Below are 22,449 nucleotides of genomic sequence, written 5' to 3'. Positions count from 1 at the left end.
CGCCGTGATCCAAATCACCGATGACCAAGTGCCGAACGGACGGCACCTCCGCGTTCAACACACGTATGGTGCAGCGACGTCTCCTCCTTCTTGATCCAGCAAGGGGGAAGGAGAGGTTGATGGAGATCCAGCAGCACGACGGCGTGGTGGTGGATGTAGCGGGTCTCGGCAGGGCTTCACCGAGCTTCTGCGAGAGAGAGAGGTCTAGCAGGGGAGGAGGGAGGCGCCAGGGGCTGGTGTGTTGCTGCCCTCCCTCCCCCCCACTATTTATAGGACCCCTGGGGGGCGCCAGCCCTTGGGAGATCAGATCTCCAAAGGGGGCGGCGGCCAAGGGGGGAAGGGGGTGGCTTCCCCCACAAGCCAAAGGGGGGCGCCCCCCACCCCTAGGGTTTCCAACCCTAGGCGCAGGGGAAGGCCCAAGGGGGGCGCCCCAGCCCACTAAGGGCTGTTTCCCTTCCCTCTTCAGCCCACGGGGCCCTCCGGATAGGTGGCCCCACCCGGTGGACCCCCGGGACCCTTCCGGTGGTCCCGGTACAATACCGGTAACCCCCGAAACTTTCCCGGTGGCCGAAACTTGACTTCCTATATATAATTCTTCACCTCCGGACCATTCCGGAACCTCTTGTGATGTCCGGGATCTCATCCGGGACTCCGAACAACTTTCGGGTTTCCGCATACACATATCTCTACAACCCTAGCGTCACCGAACCTTAAGTGTGTAGACCCTACGGGTTCGGGAGACATGCAGACATGACCGAGACGCCTCTCCGGTCAATAACCAACAGCGGGATCTGGATACCCATGTTGGCTCCCACATGTTCCACGATTATCTCATCGGATGAACCACGGTGTCGAGGATTCAATCAATCCCGTATGCAATTCCCTTTGTCAATCGGTATGTTACTTGCCCGAGATTCGATCGTCGGTATCCCAATACCTTGTTCAATCTCGTTACCTGCAAGTCTCTTTACTCGTACCGCAATGCATGATCCCGTGACTAACGCCTTAGTCACATAGAGCTCATTATGATGATGCATTACCGAGTGGGCCCAGAGATACCTCTCCGTCACACGGAGTGACAAATCCCAGTCTCGATCCGTGCTAACCCAACAGACACTTTCGGAGATGCCCGTAGTGCACCTTTATAGTCACCCAGTTACGTTGTGACGTTTGGCACACCCAAAGCACTCCTACGGTATCCGGGAGTTGCACGATCTCATGGTCTAAGGAAAAGATACTTGACATTGGAAAAGCTCTTAGCAAACGAAACTACACGATCTTTTATGCTATGCTTAGGATTGGGTCATGTCCATCACATCATTATCCTAATGATGTGATCCCGTTATCAACGACATCCAATGTCCATAGTCAGGAAACCATGACTATCTGTTGATCAACGAGCTAGTCAACTAGAGGCTTACTAGGGACACGTTGTGGTCTATGTATTCACACATGTATTACGATTTCCGGATAATACAATTATAGCATGAACAATAGACAATTACCATGAACAAAGAAATATAATAATAACCATTTATTATTGCCTCTAGGGCATATTTCCAACATAATCATACCCACGGATACTTAAGGTGACATTGGAGTATCTAGGTGACATTAGGGTTTTGGTTGATTTGTGTCTTAAGGTGTTATTTTACTACGAACTCTAGGGCTGTTTGTGACACTTATAGGAATAGCCCAATGGATTGATCGGAAAAAATAACTTTGAGGTGGTTTCATACCCTACAATAATCTCTTCGTTTGTTCTCCGCTATTAGTGACTTTGGAGTGACTCTTTGTTGCACGTTGAGGGATTGTTATATGATCTAATTATGTTATCCTTGTTGAGAGAACTTGCACTAGTGAAAGTATGAACCCTAGGCCTTGTTTCGAAGCATTGTAATACCGTTTGTGCTCACTTTTATCATTAGTTACCTTGCTGTTTTTATGTTTTCATATTACAAAAACCTATATCTACCATCCATATTGCACTTGTATCACCATCTCTTCGCCGAACTAGTGCACCTATACAATTTATCATTGTATTGGGTGTGTTGGGGACACAAGAGACTCTTTTTTATTTGGTTGCAGGGTTGCTTGAGAGAGACCATCCTCATCCTATGCCTCCCACGGATTGATAAACCTTAGGTCATCCACTTGAGGGAAATTTGCTACTGTCCTACAAACCTCTGCACTTGGAGGCCCAACAACGTCTAAAGGAAGAAAGTTGTGTAGTAGACATCATCATATCATTGAAGGGCATTTATGTCTTATCATGTCGGGGTGCTCCCTAGGCTATAAATAGCCACCCCCAACCACTAGCTGGTTGGCTGCTCCGAGAGAAACTGACACTTGTCATTGAGAGCATCCCATCCTCCGAGGACTTTGAGCGAAAATCATCAAGTGAGGAAAACCAAAACCCAAACCCAAACACCTACAAACCCAAAGTGATTGAGCATCACTGAAGAGATTGTTCCTGTGTGGATCCGATGCTTTTTACCTTTGAAGACTGTGCATCTTCCAGACGGTTAGGCGTCATGGTCTAGAGCATCCAAGAGGAAATTATGGATTGCCGAGTGACCAAGTTTGTGAAGGTTTGGAAGTCACCTGAAGACTTACCACGAGTGATTGGGCGAGGTCTGTGTGATCTTAGCTCAAGGAGAATACGGTGAGGACTATGTGTCCGGGACTGTGTGTCCTCAGGTTTAAATACCTAGCCGCTCCAACCAGACGTACGACTGTCACAGCAGTTGGAACTGGTCTTCCAAATCACTGTCTTCACCGAGCTAACTGGTTCTATTTCCTCAACCCTTCCATTTCCTCATTACCGTGTTGTGTACTTTATCGTTACTGTTTGAAGACTTTGACTGAAGACTTTCTCAATTTCCTCAGTTCAATTTCTTCAGTCAGTTTGACTTCAGCCTGCTTATCCTGTGTTACGCTTTCTGTACTCTGTGTTCACTTTCATTTCATCATGATGTCTATGCATCTGTTCTGTTATATATGCATCTGAGTACTTATTCCGCTGCTAGTAGTTCTTTGCTTAGGAATTTCCTCACCCTGAAATTCCTCAGTGAAGAATTCATAAAAATCGCCTATTCACCCCCCTCTAGTCGACTTAATGCACTTTCACAATGCTGTGTACCAGACCTAATGTGTGCCTTGCTATTAGTTTAGCAAGGAGGTACCAAAGCAATCCAGGACTGGATCACTGGACAGCAGCCAAGAACATCCTGAAATACCTGAAAAGGACTAAGGATATGTTTCTCGTTTATGGAGGTGACAAAGAGCTCGTCGTAAATGGTTACGTCGATGCAAGCTTTGACACTGATCCAGATGACTCTAAGTCACAAACCGGATACGTATTTATATTGAACGGTGGAGCTGTCAGTTGGTGCAATTCCAAGCAAAGCGTCGTGGTGGGATCTACGTGTGAAGCGGAGTACATAGCTGCTTCGGAAGCAGCAAATGAAGGAGTCTGGATGAAGGAGTTCATATCTGATCTAGGTGTCATACCTAGTGCATCGGGTCCAATGAAAATCTTTTGTGACAATACTGGAGCAATAGCCTTGGCGAAGGAATCCAGATTTCACAAGAGAACCAAACACATCAAGAGACGCTTCAATTCCATCCGTGATCAAGTCAAGGAGTGAGACATAGAGATTTGCAAAATACATACGGATCTGAATGTTGCAGACCCGTTGACAAAGCCTCTCTCACGAGCAAAACATGATCAACACCAAGACTCCATGGGTGTTAGAATCATTACTATGTAATCTAGATTATTGACTCTAGTGCAAGTGGGAGACTGAAGGAAATATGCCCTAGAGGCAATAATAAAGTTGTTATTTATATTTCCTTATATCATGATAAATGTTTATTATTCATGCTAGAATTGTATTAACCGGAAACTTAGTACATGTGTGATACATAGACAAACAAAGTGTCACCAGTATGTCTCTACTTGACTAGCTCGTTAATCAAAGATGGTTAAGTTTCCTAGCCATAGACATGAGTTGTCATTTGATGAATGGTGTCACATCATTAGAGAATGATGTGATTGACAAGACCCATCTGTTAGCTTAGCACTATGATCGTTTAGTTTATTGCTATTGCTTTCTTCATGACTTATACATGTTCTATGACTATGAGATTATGCAACTCCCGAATACCGGAGGAACACTTAGTGTGCTATCAAACATCACAACGTAACTGGGTGATTATAAAGATGCTCTACAGGTGTCTCCGATGGTGTTTGTTGAGTTGGCATAGATCGATATTAGGATTTGTCACTCCGATTGTCGGAGAGGTATCTCTGGGCCCTCTCGGTAATGCACATCACTATGAGCCTTGAAAGCAATGTGACTAATGAGTTAGTTGCGGGATGATGCATTACGGAACGAGTAAAGAGACTTGCCGGTAACGAGATTGAACTAGGTATGATGATACCGACGATCGAATCTCGGGCAAGTAACATACCGATGACAAAGGGAACAACGTATGTTGTTATGTGGTTTGACCGGTAAAGATCTTCGTAGAATATGTAGGAGCCAATATGAGCATCCAGGTTCCGCTATTGGTTATTTACCGGCGAGGTGTCTCGGTCATGTCTACATAGTTCTCGAACCCGTAGGGTCCGCACACTTAACGTTCGATGACGATTGTATTATGAGTTATGTGATTTGATGTACCGAAGGTTGTTCGGAGTCCCGGATGAGATCATAGACATGACGAGGAGTCTCGAAATGGTCGAGACAGAAAGATTTATATATTGGAAGGTTATATTCGGACACCGGAATGGTTTCGAAGTGTATCCGGTATTTTCCGGAGTACCGGGAGGTTACCGGAACCCCCGGGGACATTATTAGGCCTTATGAGCCTAGTGGTGGAAGAGAGGGGGCAGGCCAATGAGTGGCGCACACCCCCCTAGCCCAAACCGAATTGGACTAGGGCTAGGGGGCCGGGCCCCCTTTCCTTCTCTCCTACTCCTCCTCCCCCCCTTCTCCTTGTGGAAGTAGGAAGGGGGGGGGGCGAATCCCCCCCTTGGGCGCGCCTCCTCTTGGCCGGCCTCCTCCTCCCTCCCTCCTTTATATACGTGGGAAGGGGGCACACCAAAGTTTCTCTTAGCCATGTGTGGTGCCCCCCTCCATAGAAACACACCTCGGTCATATCGTCATAGTGCTTAGGCGAAGCTCTGCGCCTGTAACTTCATCATCACCGTCCCACGCCGTCATGCTCACGGATCTCGACCTCGGCCTCAACTAGATCAAGAGTACAAGGGACGTCATCGAGCTGAACGTGTGCTGAACACGGAGGTGTCGTATGTTCGGTCGGATCGTGAAGACGTACGACTACATCAACCGCGTTGATATAACGCTTCCGCTTTCGGTCTACGAGGGTACGTGGACACACTCTCCCACTCGTTGCTATGCATCACCTAGATAGATCTTGCGTGATCGTAGGAAATGTTTTGAAATTACCGCGTTCCCCAACACCGCGCGCAGACGGTGCCCCGCACAGCAATCCCGGGCACGCCCACGACCGTGCCGCAGAAAGCAGGAGCGAGGCCACGAAAAGCCACGTCGATGCCGAGGCGCCCCAGCGACCACCGATAACGCCACACCAACGCCACCACCCACCCCATTGCGTCGCTCGGCCCGGAGCCACTTTTTCCACCTAAAACACATGTTCAAATAATTCAAATGCTTGACCCACATTTTCAAATGCTTGACCAACATTTTTAAATGCTTGTTCAACACATGTTCAAATGGTTGATTAACACTTTTTATACATGATAAAACAATTTCAGCATTTTTTAATACATGGTCAACATTTTTGTTATACACATTTAACTTTTACAAATGCTTGATCAACATTTTTAAAATACTTGTTCAAAACAATTTCAAATGCATGATAAACAATTTCAGATTTTTTATACACATTTTTAATAAAAAATTTGTATACATGATAAACATTTTCTCTATACACATTTAGTATTTTTCAAATACTTGTTCAACATTTTTCAAATATTATATATATATTCTTTGTAATATATATATATATATATATATATATATATAATTTTTTAAAGTATTAGCAGATGTAAAACAAGAAAGAAAAAAAATCAGAAAACATAAAGAAAAACAGAAGAAAGGAGGTGTTGGCCTCTCGCGCTGCTGGGCCGGCCCATCTGATATAGGGGCGCCCTATATCTCGCTGATGGGCCGGCCCTGACATTACTTGTCGGAGTTATTGGCCATGGGTAGCCTCATCTGCCCCCCATGGCATTTCAAAACATCGGGACCGCCTGCGCCCCTCGGAGTCTCAAAGCTTGGTCGCCGCCTTCTTGTGGCCGGCTGGTCCAATCGGCCGGCTGCCAGAAGGCGGAGGACCCCAGGAGACGGCCACGAAGCGGGCCGCCTCCTAGCAGGCGGCCTCTAGATAGGCCGGCTCCTAGCTGCAGGCGCCCTTAAAGTCTGCACCCTCTTAAGCACGACGAGACGGGGCATGGCTACAGTGAAGCCTGCCATCCCCAAATCCAGGGCGAGTCGTGGTTACAGTACGCCGTACGAGCCGGAGATCACCTGCGCGGCGCGGCACTGTAGCCCCTCCGCCCATGACATCACCCAAGCCAGAAGGACCATGCTCCCACGATGGGCTGTCGGTACGGCCCGCAGGCGGCGGGCCCTACTCGCCAGTGAGAAGCAAGAAGGCGGCAGGATTGACCAGTCGGCCTGGGGGGAGAGGCTGGCATCCAGTAGGCGGCCCTCCCCCTTCCTGGGAATTTGTGCGCCATTAACCAGAGAAGATGGGGGATGGCTACAGTGATCGCCCGCCAGCAGGCGGCGGGACTGTAGCCACGCCCTCCCCGACAATGCGAACGTCATTAGAAGCACGGCTACAGTGATGAGCAGCCGGCGAGACCCGCGAGCGGCGGGCGCGGCTTGTCGGCCAAATACAGGACAACCGGCGGGGCCCACCAGTCGGCGGGCCCAGTAGCCAGCGGAGAAGCCGGCCACAAGAGACACTGGCGGCCTGGGCCTACACCCGGCCAGTTTACCATTGTACCCCTAGGGTAGGCCTATATAAACCCCCCAGGGCACCCATGCAAAGGGTTCAGATCCTTAGACTACACACACCCATAGAAAGAGGAGAGAACTAGCCTTGCCCGTCTTCCTCTTCTAGCAAACAGCTCAAGGAGCAACTTGTAGCTACTTGTTCAGATAGTGATCATGCTGAGACCCCGCATAGCAGGACTAGGGGTGTTATCTCTTAGGAGAGCCCCGAACCTGGGTAAAGTTCGCCGGCGTACGTGTCTACGCCTCATCCCGTTTCCTGGCACCGGCGACGTCTTATTAGCCCTCACCATGATAATCCATCCCTTGGCATATGTCGCATCAAAACCCCGACATTACTAATTCTTGAATTCCTCCTGTTCTGAAAAAAAGAAGTTCTCGAATTCTTCCATTTAGAGTTTCCTCGTCAGTTTTTTTGACGCGTTCCCTCGTGGGCTAGATCGGTAGCCTACTGTACCAAGGGGAAATCCGACACCTCGGCGTGGCACGCCCAGACTTCGAGTGCTCTTTCCACCATCGAAAGCCGCATCAGCAGGCACGCTCGCCTCATCAACGCCGAACCCGGCGAGCCGGGCGCGTCCGGTGCCCCGCACAGCAACCCCGGGCACGGCCGTGACCGTGCCACAGAAAAAGCAGGAGCGAGACCACGAAAAGCCACGCCGACGCCGAGGCGCCCCAGCGACCACCGACAACGCCGCACCGACGCCGCCGGTCCGCCACCCACCCCATCGCGTCGCTCGGCCCGGAGCCACTTTTTCCACCTGAGAAACGCATCGCATGGAAGGTTCAAAACCCCTGCGCCTGCGAACCCCACTTCGCATGTCGGGCCCGCACCCACCCCCTCCCCCTACATGAACCCCCGTCGCGCCACGAGACGTGGTAGCGCCCATCTTTTGACGCCGCCTCGTGCTTTTCCCGGCGGAAGACAGGCAGGCAGGCAGAAGCCTTGGGTTCGGGCGCGCGCCACAACCCGCATGGACATCAAGGAGCGGATCCGCCGCTCGCCGCGGGAGGAGGAGGCGCCCGTGGCGGCGCCTCCGCGCGGGAGGAAGGGCGGGGCGGCGATGCTGCTGCTGCGGTGGTCCCTGCCGGCCGCGGCGCTCGTGGTCTGCGCCGTCCTCCTCCTCATGCTCGCCGGGGGCTCCGCCGCGCGGAGGGGCCGGCTCCTCGACGCGGATCCCTCCGTGGGCGTCGTTGCCCGCGATGACCCGCGCCTCGTCCGTCCGCGAGATGGTACGTACGTGAGACGCATGCCACGGATACGCCTGCGCCCGTAACGCAAGTTTCCATTTTTGAGTTCGGCTGCCGCTTGGACCACGGCTTTTGTTTCAACTCTGATGAATTTTCTGAGTTGTAAGTACCTGTGGATGGCGACGTTACATTCAGGATGCCAAGCTTGGCGCCTTTAATGTCTGGGCTCCATGACTTTCTTCGCTGCACTGATACTCCCCCTTCTCTTTTGACATGTGCGCTGATACTCAAGTTCTGCACACACAAAAATCCCGACTTCTTTTCCCAGATTGTTTTTACCAGTTTATAGCTCTAAAAACTCACAAGTTTGATGGTTATTGATATTTGCCGTCGGGGATGTAGTCGTCACTGAAAATGTGTCGTGTGACACCATTTTTAGACCGTTCTTCAGATCACTGTGTGCAGTATGAGCGCGATGAACACCGCTGCCTGCAGACTGTGTGGGGTTCTGAATGCTGCCCCAAGGTCTCGTTACATGTGTGTTTGTGTGCGCTAATTGCTGTGTTTTAACGACTAAAATGTCTTCATATACGTGATATCCATATCGTACCAGCGTTGATGCCAGGTTACCTTTATTTTTGTTGCATGGTACACAGTGTCGACTTTGTCTAGTTCATGTTTCACGCTACTGTTGTTTGTTTCGTGCCTTTCTTGTTTATGCACTGCATTGTGCTATCCTTACCATTTAGTAGTGTGTCAACTCATAGTGCATTATAGCTAACTGACTTGAGTAATACGCGCCTACCTCGGTCTTGCATTGCTATCAGTGACACTTACCAAAAGATATTTTTTCCCCATGTTTCTACTACAGTACAGATTGAAGCATAACTCATATATTCTATATATGAATCCTGAATTTCCGATACAACGTTTTCCTGTTGTTGTGTTTTCAGAAGATGGCACCTCAGGATCTCCGGAAGTTGTCAAGGACAAATTACTTGGAGGCTTGCTAGTTCCTGGTTTTGATGAACAATCATGCCTAAGTAGATACCAATCAGTACTGTATCGTCGAATATCGCCCCGCTTTCCGTCTACCTACCTCTTGGAAAGATTAAGGGAACAAGAGGCCCTCCAGAAAAAGTGTGGCCCGCATACTGAATTATACAGGAAAGCTATTGCGCAGCTTAAGTCTGGTCAGGATATTAAGGTTATGGACTGCAACTATCTGGTCTGGACAGCTTACAGTGGTCTGGGGAACAGGATCTTGACAATTGCCTCGGCATTTCTGTATGCCATCCTTACAAACAGAGTCTTACTTGTCGACGGAGACAAAGGCACCGCAGATCTCTTCTGCGAACCATTTCCGGAAACTTCATGGTTGCTACCGTCAGATTTCCCCATTAAGCAGTTCAAGAACTTCAGTGTTGTCTCTCCCGAGAGTTACGGAAACAAGCTGAAGAGTAAAGTTGTTCATCATTCTAGGCCTGCTTTTGTCTATCTTCATTTGGCTCATGACTATAGTGACTATGATAAGCTTTTCTTCTGTGAAGATAATCAGCATTATCTCCAAACGATCCCATGGCTGATCCTCAAATCAGACAATTACTTTGTACCTTCACTTTTCCTGATCCCGGCATACCAAGAGCAACTCATGAGGCTTTTCCCCCAGAGAGATGCTGTTTTCCATCACTTGGGACGTTACTTGTTTCACCCTACCAATGCGGTCTGGGGCATGATTACAAGATACTATGATTCTTATCTTGCCAGAGCTGATGAGAAGTTGGGTATCCAGATCAGAGTCTTCGACACCGAAACTGGCCCGTTTCAGCATGTCCTGGATCAGGTCCTTGCATGTACATTCAAGGAACACTTGTTGCCAGAGGTTAACACTCAGGAGCCAATTGTCTCACCAAGCAAGGCCAGGTCGAAAGTTGTTCTAGTTACTTCTTTAAACTCAGGATACTACGAAGAATTCAGAAACATGTACTGGGAACATCCTACGGCAAATGGCGAGACAATTAGCTTCCATCAGCCAAGCCACGAGGAACATCAAGACTCAGACAAGAAAATGCACAACAGGAAAGCCTGGGCAGAGATATATCTGTTAAGCTTATCTGATGTCATGGTGACCAGTGCATGGTCAACTTTTGGGTATGTTGCCCAGGGGCTCAGTGGTTTGAAGCCATGGCTTCTGTTCAAGCCCGAAAACCGCACTGCCCCTGATCCGCCTTGCCGCCAAGTTTTGTCCATGGAACCATGCTTTCATGCTCCACCTTTCTATGATTGCAAGGCTAAGAGAGGAACTGATACGGGAAAACTTGTCCCGCATGTAACACATTGTGAAGATATGAGCTGGGGGCTTAAGCTAGTCGATCAGAGTTAGTGGTAGATGTGGTGGTGCGTATTTCCTATCCAATTCATATATGTACAGTACTACAGTACAAGCCAATATATGTTTACTTGTATGGTATAGGTGCAACTCTGCTTCTATATTGCAGGAAAGTGCTTTCTGGCTTGCTTGATATAGATGCAATTACATTAACTGCTGCATTTGTTCTCAAAGATTTGTTCTGCACCTTGCAGGACATGCTAGTATTAATTTCCTTGTCTGTATTATTTCCATGTTCTGCAACTTGCATTGAAGCATATGCAAAATCCATGGCAGCGTTTTTCTACCGTAAAAGCAAAAACATGCTATTTTTGCTGCCATGGCAGCGATTTCCTGCTGCGGCAGAGTCATTAGTGTTTTTTTGCAAAAAAAAGTTAGACGTAGAGTGGTAGTTCTCTGTTAATTTTTGTAGAGTTGTAGTTTCTCATCAGGGTTGGTTGGAATGTGGTAGTTTTTTGTTAAACACTCTGTCGGAGAAATGCAAACGAAAGTGCTGTACACACGATGTTGATGGAAGATTTGTGCACGACATGATTAGAAGCCACACAGATTAAAGAAATGAGGCAATCCAATGGTCTAGATGACCTGTCGTGTCTGAATCGTGCACAAATCCGTCGTGTGCATAGCACTACTCGACTGCAAAAACGCTGCCATGGCAGAGTTTCTTCGAAAAAAGCATGAGCGTATACTGCAGACAAGGATCAATTGCAAGAACCAGAAGCATCATTGCGTCGATATAAACTATCACTGTATCTTGTTTGCATTTGAAGAAAATCAATTTGTCACCCCACCTGTAGTGGCAACTGTGTACTGAGTTTTTTACAGTTCCTCCCACAGAAGTTTCATATTCAGTTTTCGTTACCGATAGAGCCTTACAAAGAGGGGGCTGAGAAGAATTGCGCTTCCTGTAAGAGACCATTGTGATCTGATGTGCTACACCTTTATTAGATGGAAAAAAGGAAAAATAAACGAAATTTCGAGACAGTGAGTTTTCAAGACAAGGTTAGTGCATGAATGATATTTTTGTTGAACGGGTCTGAAAGATGTGTCAAAAGATTCTCGATGGGCCCAGCATGAGTCACAGACGCTTGCACAATAAATCCAAGCATAGCAACCATTGCCAACCTCCCTGTGGTTCATGGAAAATAGTATTAGCAAATTACAAATGTTACTACTGGATTATCTTGCAAGCAATTGTACTTAGAGACATTGAACCTACCATTCTTTATTTCTTTCAGCTTCACTTCATTCGCATTCTCTATATCTTTGGCGAGTCCCATTGGGTTAAATAGTGGCCCCCCAGGGTATCTGTTCAGATTTTGGAATTGTAAAAATGATAATTTAATTAAAACAGAGAAACAGAGACTTGCCAAGGGAAATTGTTTGAGTTACTTAGTTTGGAGAATTTTGCAGCACTTACCCTGGCTGTAAACCTTCGAGTGAAGCTTCTATCCCAAGGAATGTCCCTTCCTTTGCTTGTGATCCTGGATTAACGAAGTCCATGTACCTCTTGGTTTCGACAAATCTACGGAGGATCAGCGTTATGGTAGAAACAGGCCAGTCTTGTTTTGTTTGAAGTGATTACAGTCTACACTAATTAAAGCTTCTGAATTACTGGACGAATTCTTATACAGCTGAGTAAATGTTTCAGTTGGATGTTGAATACTTGAATTACCCCATCAAGAGAAGCTGGACAAAGAAGAGTGCTGTGGTGTTGGCAAAGTCAAATTTCGTGGCACCTGCTTCAAACCACACGGGTAGGTTGCCGAGTCCTGATACACGGATCAACTACACAGAAACACACCAGTTAGACCATAGACGAAAAGAGAGCATCAAAGCCATCGATTTCATGTTTGGTTTCTGTAAGTATGTTTCAGTGTGGTAAGAATACTATTAATCTTGGAGAAAAATTTCCTAGGATGCTCTTGTGGAGCTGATGTGTTGGACATGATTTTGCTGACGTTGAGATTGTTATTTTCATTTCGCTCAATAGCTCCCTGTGTCACAGCTTGTTTTCTCTCTCTCTATTTTTTAACTAGAAGTTATTGCCTTTCCATTTCCATTATCAAAATTCAGAAGTCATGCTTGTTTTCTCACTGTGTTTCTCATAGTTCATCCTAATTTAAGCACCTCTACAGCTAATTTTGCAAAATCAAGCTTCAGTGCTATGGTTTCTTTAAAGTGAGAACGTACTACATTTAGACATTTAGTGAGCAAACGAACTTACATCGGTTCCAAGGATGCCGGCAACCCCTGCCATGGCGAACCGGCAGTGCACGAGCTCCGCCTGGACGTACCACTTCAAGTCCTCAGGCTGCTCCCCGAGCCCCAGGGGATCAAACCCGTAGTCACCAGGCAGCCTACAACGACAAACACCAAGCAACCCATCAGCCTAGCAACCAACCATCGCCACCTGCAGAGAACGCCGGCAGAGATTGCCACAGGTGACTGACGTGCCGTCGAGGTACGTCGGCGGGTCCAGCCCCGGCAGCCATGTCGCGCGCTCCGCGGTCGCCCGGACCGCGAACCGAGCTTGGACGTGGTGTCCAGGCATGGTGACCATGCTCCTGCTGCCGAAAGGTGTTGGCGGCCTGGAGGAGAGGGTGCAGACTCTTCCATGGGCGTTAGCCGCTAGCGCCATGGCCGCCGCCGCCGGACTCGGCTGGCTGACCCCTTGCTCGCCTGACTGCCGCCGACGAGGGTCCTTCTTGGCTGCTGCTGTTTTCTTTGGGGCGTGTGGGTGGTGTGTCGGACGGATCAAAAAGCCGTGGATATGGAACTAGAGGCGTTCGTACGTCGTAGCTCCAGTGGCTGTCGAGCCTGCAGCTTGTGTGCTTTTTTTTTTAGGATGCAGTTTTTTTTTTAGACAATTTGCGAAGCTTTATTACGTCGTCACCAGTTGGACCGGGACGAAAGAGAGGTTTCCAGGATGGCCTAACCACACACGGCGGCCCATCCCTAATTTCAAAGCATGCTTCGCTAAATTGTGAGCCTCCACATTGGAGCTCCTATTTTCATGAACAAAATTGCAAGTATTAAAACAAACTATGATTTCATGCACAATCGCTCCATATTCCGCTCCGCTCTTCTGCTTGATACTATCAATTACCTCCTTGCAATCAGAAGCCACATGGATATTCTGAAGTTGGAGATCTTCGGTAAGAGCCAAAGCCTCCCTTACCGCCAGCGCTTCTAGGGTAGTTGGATTGGTGATAGCTCTGAATCCCAACGAAGAAGCTCCCAAGAACATGCCATTCTCGTCCCTGGCTATCGCGGCAATGGTTCCAACCCCTCGTCTCTCTGCCAAGGCTGCATCAACATTAAGCTTCGACATGTTGCTTGGGGGCTGTAACCATCTCTTCGGTCGTTGTGGTTGGGTGCTAGCTCTCATCGGTGTGGCGTGGGACTGAATCTGGAAATCACTGATGTATCGTTGTATGAACATGTGTGTTGACAGGGGAGATTGGTGCAGATCCTCGTAGACTGCTTTCCTCTTTGCACTCCAAACAGCTCACAATGTAATTGCCATCCTCATAAACTGGTCTATAGTCACGCTTCATTCAGAGAGAATAACCACTCACGTGGATCGTCGGCTGTGTGTTGACACATCCTCTGGACCAGTTCGTCCTCCGCAAGCGCCCACACACAGCGAGCGTTTGTGCAATCAAGCATCGTGTGTCTCCACGAATCCATGGCGCCACAAAGTTTACATGCCGGTGAGTCACCCATGTGTCTATGAGCCAACACATCAGCTGTCGGGATGGAACTTCTGGCCAAACGCCATAGGAAGAATTTGATCTTAGGTGGCAATTTGACCTTCCAGAGTGATGACCAAGCATTGCTCTCCTGCCCAGCCCGTGAGGTCCCTTCCTCCTCATCTATCCAAGATTCCCTTGCGAGCTTGGTGTGCATGATCAGCCTATATGCCGATTTAACTGAAAAGCATCCCTTCTTCTCGCCACTCCAAGCCCAAAAATCACTTATATTCCTTGTACAGAGAGGTATACTAAGAACTGCCTCTGCATCGACTAGAAAGAAAACCGACCTGACCAGTGCTTCATTCCATGTGGCAGTTGCCATAGAGATCAATTCAGAGACCATGATCGGTGGCGTTGGGATCCTCGAAGAGATAGGTCTCATCATACCTGGTCTAGGCAACCAATTATGGCTCCATATGCGAGTAGTTTGCCCGTTCCCGATTCTTCGGATTATCCCAAGTCTCAGCATATCCCGTCCGTCCAAAACCGCCCTCCATATTTGAGACGGCCTCCCGCCAAGTTCAGCATCGAGCAGTGTGGTCTCCAGGAAATATGCCGCCTTCAATATTCTCGCACTCAGAGATTCAGGCTCGGCAAGGACTCGCCAGGCTTGTCTGGCTAGCAGAGCAAGATTGAAGATCTCCATATCGCGAAAACCAAGACCACCCAAGTGTTTTGGTCTCGTCATGACATCCCAGGCGACCCAATTAGGCTTCCTCTTGCCCGCTTTACTTCCCCACCAAAACTGACGAATAATAGATGTGATATTCTCACATAGGCCTCGGGGAAGCCTGAAGCAAGCCATAGAGTAGACCGGCAATGCTTGAGCCACCGCTTTAATAAGTACCTCCTTGCCCGCTGCTGACAACAATTTTTGCATCCATCCTTTCACCTTCTCCCAATCAGGGGATGCAGCTTGTGTGCTGGTTCCGGGTCGGAGTGTATTGAACGGTTTGGGCCCAGGATTTTGTTCCAACAGCATGGTTGGCTCGTCGTCGGCCCACGGCTTGCTGGGACGTCTCGTCCCCCCTCCGTGGCATGGGCGTGTCTGTAGAGCTGAGAGTGACGGACAGTGCTCGCGCTGATGCATGAACCGTGGTTCCAGTCTATTCATCACACTTGCCAAAATATTTTAGGGCATCTTCAAGTGTCTCCAACGCACCCACGAATTCTCTCCCGCATCCATCTACGGACCGACAGCCAGTTCGCGGACACAGATGCATTAGCGGGCCATCCAATGCTGCCTGCATACATTTCAAGCCGGGTTTTAATTAACAGGACGAAATTCATGCAAACACGGTGGATTCACGTATAAACCGGAGCACCTTTATTATAATTCGAATAATTTTCATATAAATCGGACGAAGTTCATTATATTTTAGACAATTTTAACTAAACTCTACTCTAAACCTAATCTAAATTATTACTGACCCCCGTTTCCCCTTTTCCGGCCGTGAGCCCCAAAAATTGAAGCTCCGACTTCTTCTCCAGTTCCGCCTCGGCGCTCTACAGCTCTGCCTCCACAGTCTGAGCGGCTAACCGGCCGACGATTTTCGGGCCGCCAAGCTTGGCTTCAACGAAGGAGAAGAGCGGCGGTCTTCTTGGGACCCGAGTGGTGGCGACCTACCATGCACTACTCTTCCTCACTGTCGGCAGCGCCCGTGGACATGCTAGCTTCGTTGTTGTGGCGGCGGGGCGTGGCCTTGGCGGAGCTGGCAATGTCCTCCTCGTCGTCGCTCTTGTTGAATATATACCTCATCCACCGCCACGTCCATCTCCTTGCAGGCGGCTTGTAATTTCGCCTGATATGGGCAATACCGTGAGCTAGCGCAACGGATGTTGTGGGCGGAGCGGTAGGAGTCGAGTAGCGCCGCCTGCTCCGCCACGTTGCGGCGAGTTGCCCCTCCGCTTGCCGGTGCTCGTCGAGAAGACGAAGGTTGTAGGCCTGGTCGGCCTGCGCTTCCCTGAACTTTGCTCCCGCTCCTCCCGCACCATGTCCATATAGTGGGCACGGGCCTCTCCGATGGTGATGCCGGCATTCACCGGTGAGGAGGGTGACGCTGGCTCGTCCTCGGCCGCTCCCTCGATTGGGACGTGGTTGGCCTCCGTCTGCCTTCAGGTCAGCAGACAGCAATGGTGACGATCTCTTTCTTCTGGTCGGACGAGAGGTTGTCCCAAAGGGCTTTGGAGCGCGAGGAGACCATGATGGGCGTGGTGTGGAGAGGAAAAAGAGACCGGAGGAGAATGATTGCAGCTATGATCGGGGGCTGCAGTTTATGTAGCGGGCGGAAGGCAATGATGACCGGCAGACAAACGGACGGATAGCGCTGGATTAGGTTCATTGGCAACCTCATATCATTAATGCAGAGAGACCGCCAGCGGCGAACGTGTAGTCGTAGGAATTTGGTAAAATCAAGTCGCTATAGGTGTGGATATTACATTGCCGAACAAACTACTTCAGGAAATTGACTACACAAGTTAACGTGACATTACAAACTTTGGATCCTAGCACCGCCACTGCGGACCACCATGGTATCATTTGAACGCGAAGCAGTCGTGTGCATCGGAAGCGGCGTGGGTGACGCTCTCTCAAGTGGCGCGCCGCTTTAATGCCGGCAGTAGTGAGAAATCGCGTCTGCTCTGATCGGGCATGAATGCGGCACTGACGCTTTGGAGCGGCGCTGACCGTTTCGGATGGAAAGCGCGTGGGCAAGGAAGAGGGTTAATGGTGGGCCAGAGCAGTCAGAAGCGGATGTGGCAGCGGTCCGGACCCCCGCAAAGCCCCTCTAGTTTGTCACCGATTTAAGAGAAAAAGTGCGTCTGGACTGTCGAGCGGACCGATACTGACCAGTGTTGGATGACAAAACACATCTGGACGGCGCTGTTCGGACGTATGCAGTTTGTTTGAGGGTCCGGGTTGGAGATGCCCTTACATATCTTATGGGAATATGAGTTTTCTTTTCTTTCAGCTAAAAGGAAATATATGGGGATATGAGAATATCTTTTCTTTAGCTAAAAGGAAAAGGGAGAAATTTAAACATATGGGTTTGGGATGAACACAAACACGAGGTCGTGTTTTATGTTTTCTTTCTTCAGTTTGTGTCCGAAATGCAGTTTAGAAAGTGCCCAAGCATCTCGCAAAAATAAAAATAAAATAGAAGGTGCCCAAGCAACAAGCATGCATACAACTCAGAAAAAGAAACAAGCTGCCCATTTGACTGTTTGGGCGGATTCGCCTGTTTGACTGTTTAGGGGCAGTTTGGCTAATCTGCTTTTTTGGTGCCTATTTTTGAGAACAGATCACCACATCTCAATTCACACAGCCTTTTTTATTCCTGCGATTTTTCAGTTACGCTGGTGTTTGTTAACAGATCTAAACACGATCAGATTCCTCTCTCTGCCCGTCGGAAACGTAGGAAAAATAAGAAATGATGCGACCAGGGGTGCTTACTTCATTCTACAGATTCAGAGATGGGTTAGGGATGGGAAACCCATGCGACGAGGAGGACCTAAATTTTTTCTATGCATCCACCACTATCACCTGTGGCAACGATGCGAAGACCCCTTTTTGGGACTCACCTTGGCTCCTTGGGCGCAAGCCAAAAGACATTACCCCGCTCATTCACGAAGCGTCAAAGAGAAAGAATTGAAAGGTGCGGGAGGCCCTCTCATACAATGCATGGATCCACAAGATCAAACCCCCCACCAACATCTCCGCGGAGCACATCACGCAGTTCTTCACTCTTTGGGCGCTTTTGCATGAGGTCCAACTTGATGAGCTCACCGAGGATGACATTGTATGGAAGTATACGGCTAGTAGGACCTACTCGGCGGCATCTGCTTACAAGGCGCAATTCTTAGGAATGGTTCTTACACCTTTGGATAAAATGGTTTGGAAGGCTTGCCCCCCCCCCCCCCCCCCCCCCCCCCCCCCGCCCGAAAAAGTCAAGTTCTTCGCTTGGCTGGCGTTGCAAGACAGAATTTGGCCCGCCGATAGATTGGCCAAACGTGGATGGCCCAACTGTGATCTCTACCCTCTTTGCAAGAGAGTGCGGGAATGTGGGTCTCATCTCTTCTTCAAATGCCGCTACACATGAAGGCTTTGGTCTTTGATCATTGACAAATACCACATTCACGGTCTTGACACCAACGGTTGGCCCCTTTTCGACTCGGTTGAGGCTTGGTGGGCAAGTACTTGCGACAATGGCATGCCAAACCTCCAAGCCAAGGCGTCCCTCACCATGCTTGTTACGTGGACCGTCTGGAATGAGCGAAACGCAAGGGTCTTCAAGCACAAGAGCGCCCCTCCACCTACATTGCTTGACTCCATCGATACTGAGGCTAACCTTTGGGTCATCGCCGGTGCAAAAAAATTAGGGTCTCTTATTTTGCGACAATGATCTCATGCCGTGTATTGAGTGACATGTAACAAACTCTTTTCTCTCTTAATTAATGGGTAAGGCAAAGCTTTTACCTTCGTTTAAAAAAAATGGGTGGCGCAGAGAGGCCCCTGGATTCCTTCTTCTCTCGAGAAGGAACAATCCCCGTGTTGCTTATTTAAATCGCCATGCTAATTCATCGAGGAGAATCTCATCTCCTGATAATCAAAGATCGGTCATACATCCGGCTGCCCACGCTGCCTGACGTGATGCTGAAGGAGGAAGTCAGCTTCGCGGGCAGCAGGCTGGGGTTTCCGCGTAGCGCGAACCGTCTGGGTACGTACGTGTACGTAAGATAATAATAATGTACAGGTCCCTTTCTCTAGCCTCTACATCAAGTAACGTCAATATTCAGCGCTGTCTGGTTGCGAGGTTTTGGACGGTGAGTGCGCGTTTTTGGCCTTTGTTTACAGGGGAGGGAATCAGGATGACAGACCGGCGTTGCCTGTCCTCTGCTTCAGGGATCCAGATCGAGTATACTCCCTCCGTTTCTAAATATTTGTTTTTCTAGAGATTTTAACAAGTGATTACATACGAAGTAAAATGGGTGGATCTACACTCTAAAATATGGCTACATACATCCGTATGTTGTAGTCCATTTAAAATGTCTAGAAAGACAAATATTTAGGAACGGAGGGAGTACTTTGCATTGGATTTGGACCAGGGCCATGCAGATACCATGTTCTTTCCTTTGCCTCCAAAGCAAGTCCAAGTACATGTTCTTTTCTTTTGTTAGTAGTACTTATGCTTATTTTCCACCATCGATCAGATCCAGTGGAAAGTATCTGTGGTCAAAAGTGGGGCAGGCAACTGCTTCAACCGTGCGAAACGACGGTGGATTAATTAAGACGTGACAAACGCTCGTTTCTACGCCACGGGGCCCAATCTTCATCAGCTTTGGGGTTGTGATCGTGAACAGGAACAGCGCGCGAGCGATTCGCTGAACGGTCAAAAAGGCGGTGCCAAATATCTCATGGATACGAGCGATGAGTAATAACAAGGATAAGGACTGCCGTACTGCACCCAGAGTTTAGCGAGTACAAAACGATTTTCTTAGATGAACAGTACAAAACGATACCTGCACATTGTGAAGCAGTCTTTGTGTGAAAGAATCTTGCGAGCATTGTGCACATTTTGCACGAAACTGTCGGATATAACCCATGGAACATTGTGCATATCGTTTATTGAACTCATTTTGTACTAAGCTTTATTATGTAGTCGCAATGGAACATGAGGAGAACGAGGTAATGAGCGGTGGTGATCATGGCTTGGGGTTGGACCAGAAGTTGCCGTCGTCCATCATCATGATCTCGTGCAGCCCGTCCCAGATCTCCTGCTCCCGCGCCACCGGCCTCCCCTGCTCCGGCAGCCGCGGGACGTGCACCGGCGACGACGCATTTGACCCGCACTTCTCGCGAGGGCTCTCTGGCCTTTGCTGCCGCTGGGGACGGGGCTGCGCAGCCGCCCAGGAGGAAGCAGAAGCAGACGCGGACGTGGCTCCGGCCGGGAAGTTGAGCTTGGCGCGGTGGCCGCGGAACTCGAGCGCGGCGACGTCGTAGGCGCGGGCGGCCTCGGCGGCGGTGTCGAAGGTGCCGAGCCACTTGCGCACGGCGCGGTGCGGGTCGCGGATCTCCGCGGCCCACTTGCCCCACGGCCGCTGCCGCACGCCCCGGAACTTGCTCCCGCCGCCGCCAGCCCGCCGCTTGCCCACGCCGCCGTTCTTCACGAAGCTCGCGGCCGAGCACTCCTCTCCCTCGCTGCTCGACCCGGTCGTCGCCGCGGCCGCGGCGGCAAACTCGCAGCCGGGGCACCCGTCCACGCCGCACCTGGCGCACGCAGCAGCCGCAGCCGCAGGCGCCGGAGCAGCAAAGGGCGGCGTCGACAGCTCCGGTTGCAAGGCGGGGGCCGCGGTGTCCCCGGAGACGACGGAGATGAGCGCGCGGAGGAAGAGCGAGTTCTCCTGCTCGGAGTTCGGGAGCTGGAACCCGCCGGCGCCGCCGCGCTCCAGCCTCGGCACCATGGCGACGTGGAGTCCGAGGTGAGGTCGGTGTCGCGAGAAAGTTTTTGGGCTGCGCGCGTTCGTGTGCTGAGGTGGTCGGCTTGCGTTATCGTGATCCCACTGATGTTTCAGGTAGTTTGGGCCCGTGGCTGCCATTTATAGTAGGACGACGTGCGGGATTTTTTTTTGGACGCACGTTCTTGTCGTGGGAAGGGAGGTGGAAACGGGGAGAGCCGCGAGAGCGAGTGAGCAGATGAGCGCTGCCGACGTGCGACGGCTGGTTACGGCGGTATTCGAGCTGTTCTCACACGTTATACGTTGTCAAATCCGCCTTACTTGGACAAAATTAAATGTATTTCCGTAGTACTCTATACGTGTCCCAGATATTTGTATGTACCGAGGTGTCATTTATTCAGTGGACTCGTCTTTTGTGGCACACTGTCATTTATTCAGTAGAATCAAGTTTGCCTTGGACAAAATCTATTTCATAATATGTGGCGATTTTGAGGTTTATTGGAGTATATTTGGATAATCAATCCTTTTTATGAATATGAATTCAACTACATTATTACTTGCTATTTTTATTTGAAGTGTCATTTATTCGGAAGATTCATCCTTTGATGTGGTGCTCTAGTAAAAAATATGCTCATATTATCGATCTAGTATTAAAAGGCAGCTGAAACCTATTCCTATCTCAGGGGTGGTAAACACTAAAACACGATTTCCTTGTCCTATACTTACATGCTACGGTACTATGATTGCTTTTTCGATTCAGAAACCAAGTTTATTACGTGACGGTGCAAAAAAGAAAAGAAAAGAGAAGCGGTGACTAAACCAGCTTAATGAAACTGTGCCACGGTGCTAACCGCGCACCGTCTATCGGACAGAACGCTGACAACGGACTCGATCCAGGACTTTGACCGGTTGCGGAAGAAGAAGTGTGATGAGAATAGTCAGCGCTCCCACCGTCAGGGGGTGTGAAAGCGAGAGCTCACAGTCACAGGATAAGGCCGACCTGGGGAGTTGCGTTGTTTAACACGGGCGCTCAGGTCGACGCCGGCCCACCTACCTACCGTGCATGCGAGATGGAGACGTGCTTTTCGCGTCCCCGCCGTCGTGGATGTCGGCGTATCGCGAGACGTTCAAAACCAGTTTTTTCTTTTCTTTTCCTTTTTGATTGATCGGAGCGGGCGTTGCTTTCAGGCTGGCTCGTGCTCGACCGTTTCTTTTTTAACTGGGGAGGAGTGGGGAATGGGGACGCAAGGTGACGAACTGCCTGCATCACGCCGTTCGGTCATGAAAACCAAGTCTTTGATTTACACCAAGCGACCTCCTATTATACTACCTTCTTTTTTTTGCGAGGGTATTAGAGCATCTCCAATAGACGGTCCATATATAAAAATAACTAACTTTGGAGCTTCGAGAGAAAAAACGCCGCTCCAACAACCGATCCATATGTAAAAAAAATTGGACCACCGCCTCCCGAAGATGTAAAATTAAAAACTTCGTGATGCAAATTTACATCACGAGATGCAACTGATGTAAAACTGCGGCCGCCCGCCAAACGCCCAACCACCACTTCATTCCCCTTCCGCCTCGC

The 22,449-nt window shown here is 49.4% G+C and overlaps 3 protein-coding genes across 3 annotated transcripts; 1 reads left to right on the top strand and 2 right to left on the bottom strand.

Annotated features, from left to right (window-relative positions):
* Positions 1 to 7,945: 7,945 nt before the first annotated feature.
* LOC109778901 (galactoside 2-alpha-L-fucosyltransferase) lies at positions 7,946 to 10,753 on the top strand. The gene is made up of 2 exons (XM_020337486.4): positions 7,946 to 8,306; positions 9,218 to 10,753. The coding sequence occupies exons 1-2, from the start codon at positions 8,048 to 8,050 to the stop codon at positions 10,645 to 10,647; spliced, it is 1,689 nt and encodes a 562-aa protein (XP_020193075.3). The 5' UTR covers positions 7,946 to 8,047; the 3' UTR covers positions 10,648 to 10,753.
* Positions 10,754 to 11,358: 605 nt separating this feature from the next.
* On the bottom strand, positions 11,359 to 13,503 carry LOC109778909 (photosystem I chlorophyll a/b-binding protein 5, chloroplastic). The gene is made up of 6 exons (XM_020337494.4): positions 13,107 to 13,503; positions 12,881 to 13,013; positions 12,329 to 12,441; positions 12,074 to 12,178; positions 11,873 to 11,961; positions 11,359 to 11,782 (listed from the first exon to the last, which is right to left on the bottom strand). Exons 1-6 carry the CDS (start codon positions 13,292 to 13,294, stop codon positions 11,646 to 11,648), a joined length of 765 nt encoding a protein of 254 aa, XP_020193083.1. The 5' UTR covers positions 13,295 to 13,503; the 3' UTR covers positions 11,359 to 11,645.
* A 6,376-nt stretch (positions 13,504 to 19,879) lies between these two features.
* LOC109778911 (uncharacterized) lies at positions 19,880 to 20,994 on the bottom strand. Its single transcript, XM_020337495.4, has one exon. The coding sequence runs from the start codon at positions 20,868 to 20,870 to the stop codon at positions 20,112 to 20,114; it is 759 nt and encodes a 252-aa protein (XP_020193084.1). The 5' UTR covers positions 20,871 to 20,994; the 3' UTR covers positions 19,880 to 20,111.
* Between the last annotated feature and the right edge of the window lie 1,455 nt (positions 20,995 to 22,449).

The sequence above is a fragment of the Aegilops tauschii genome, chromosome 6 (assembly GCF_002575655.3).
Source record: "Aegilops tauschii subsp. strangulata cultivar AL8/78 chromosome 6, Aet v6.0, whole genome shotgun sequence".
Lineage (NCBI taxonomy): Eukaryota > Viridiplantae > Streptophyta > Magnoliopsida > Poales > Poaceae > Aegilops > Aegilops tauschii.
The sequence above is the reverse complement of the archived record's forward strand: the minus strand, read 5'-3'. Positions and strand labels throughout refer to the sequence as shown.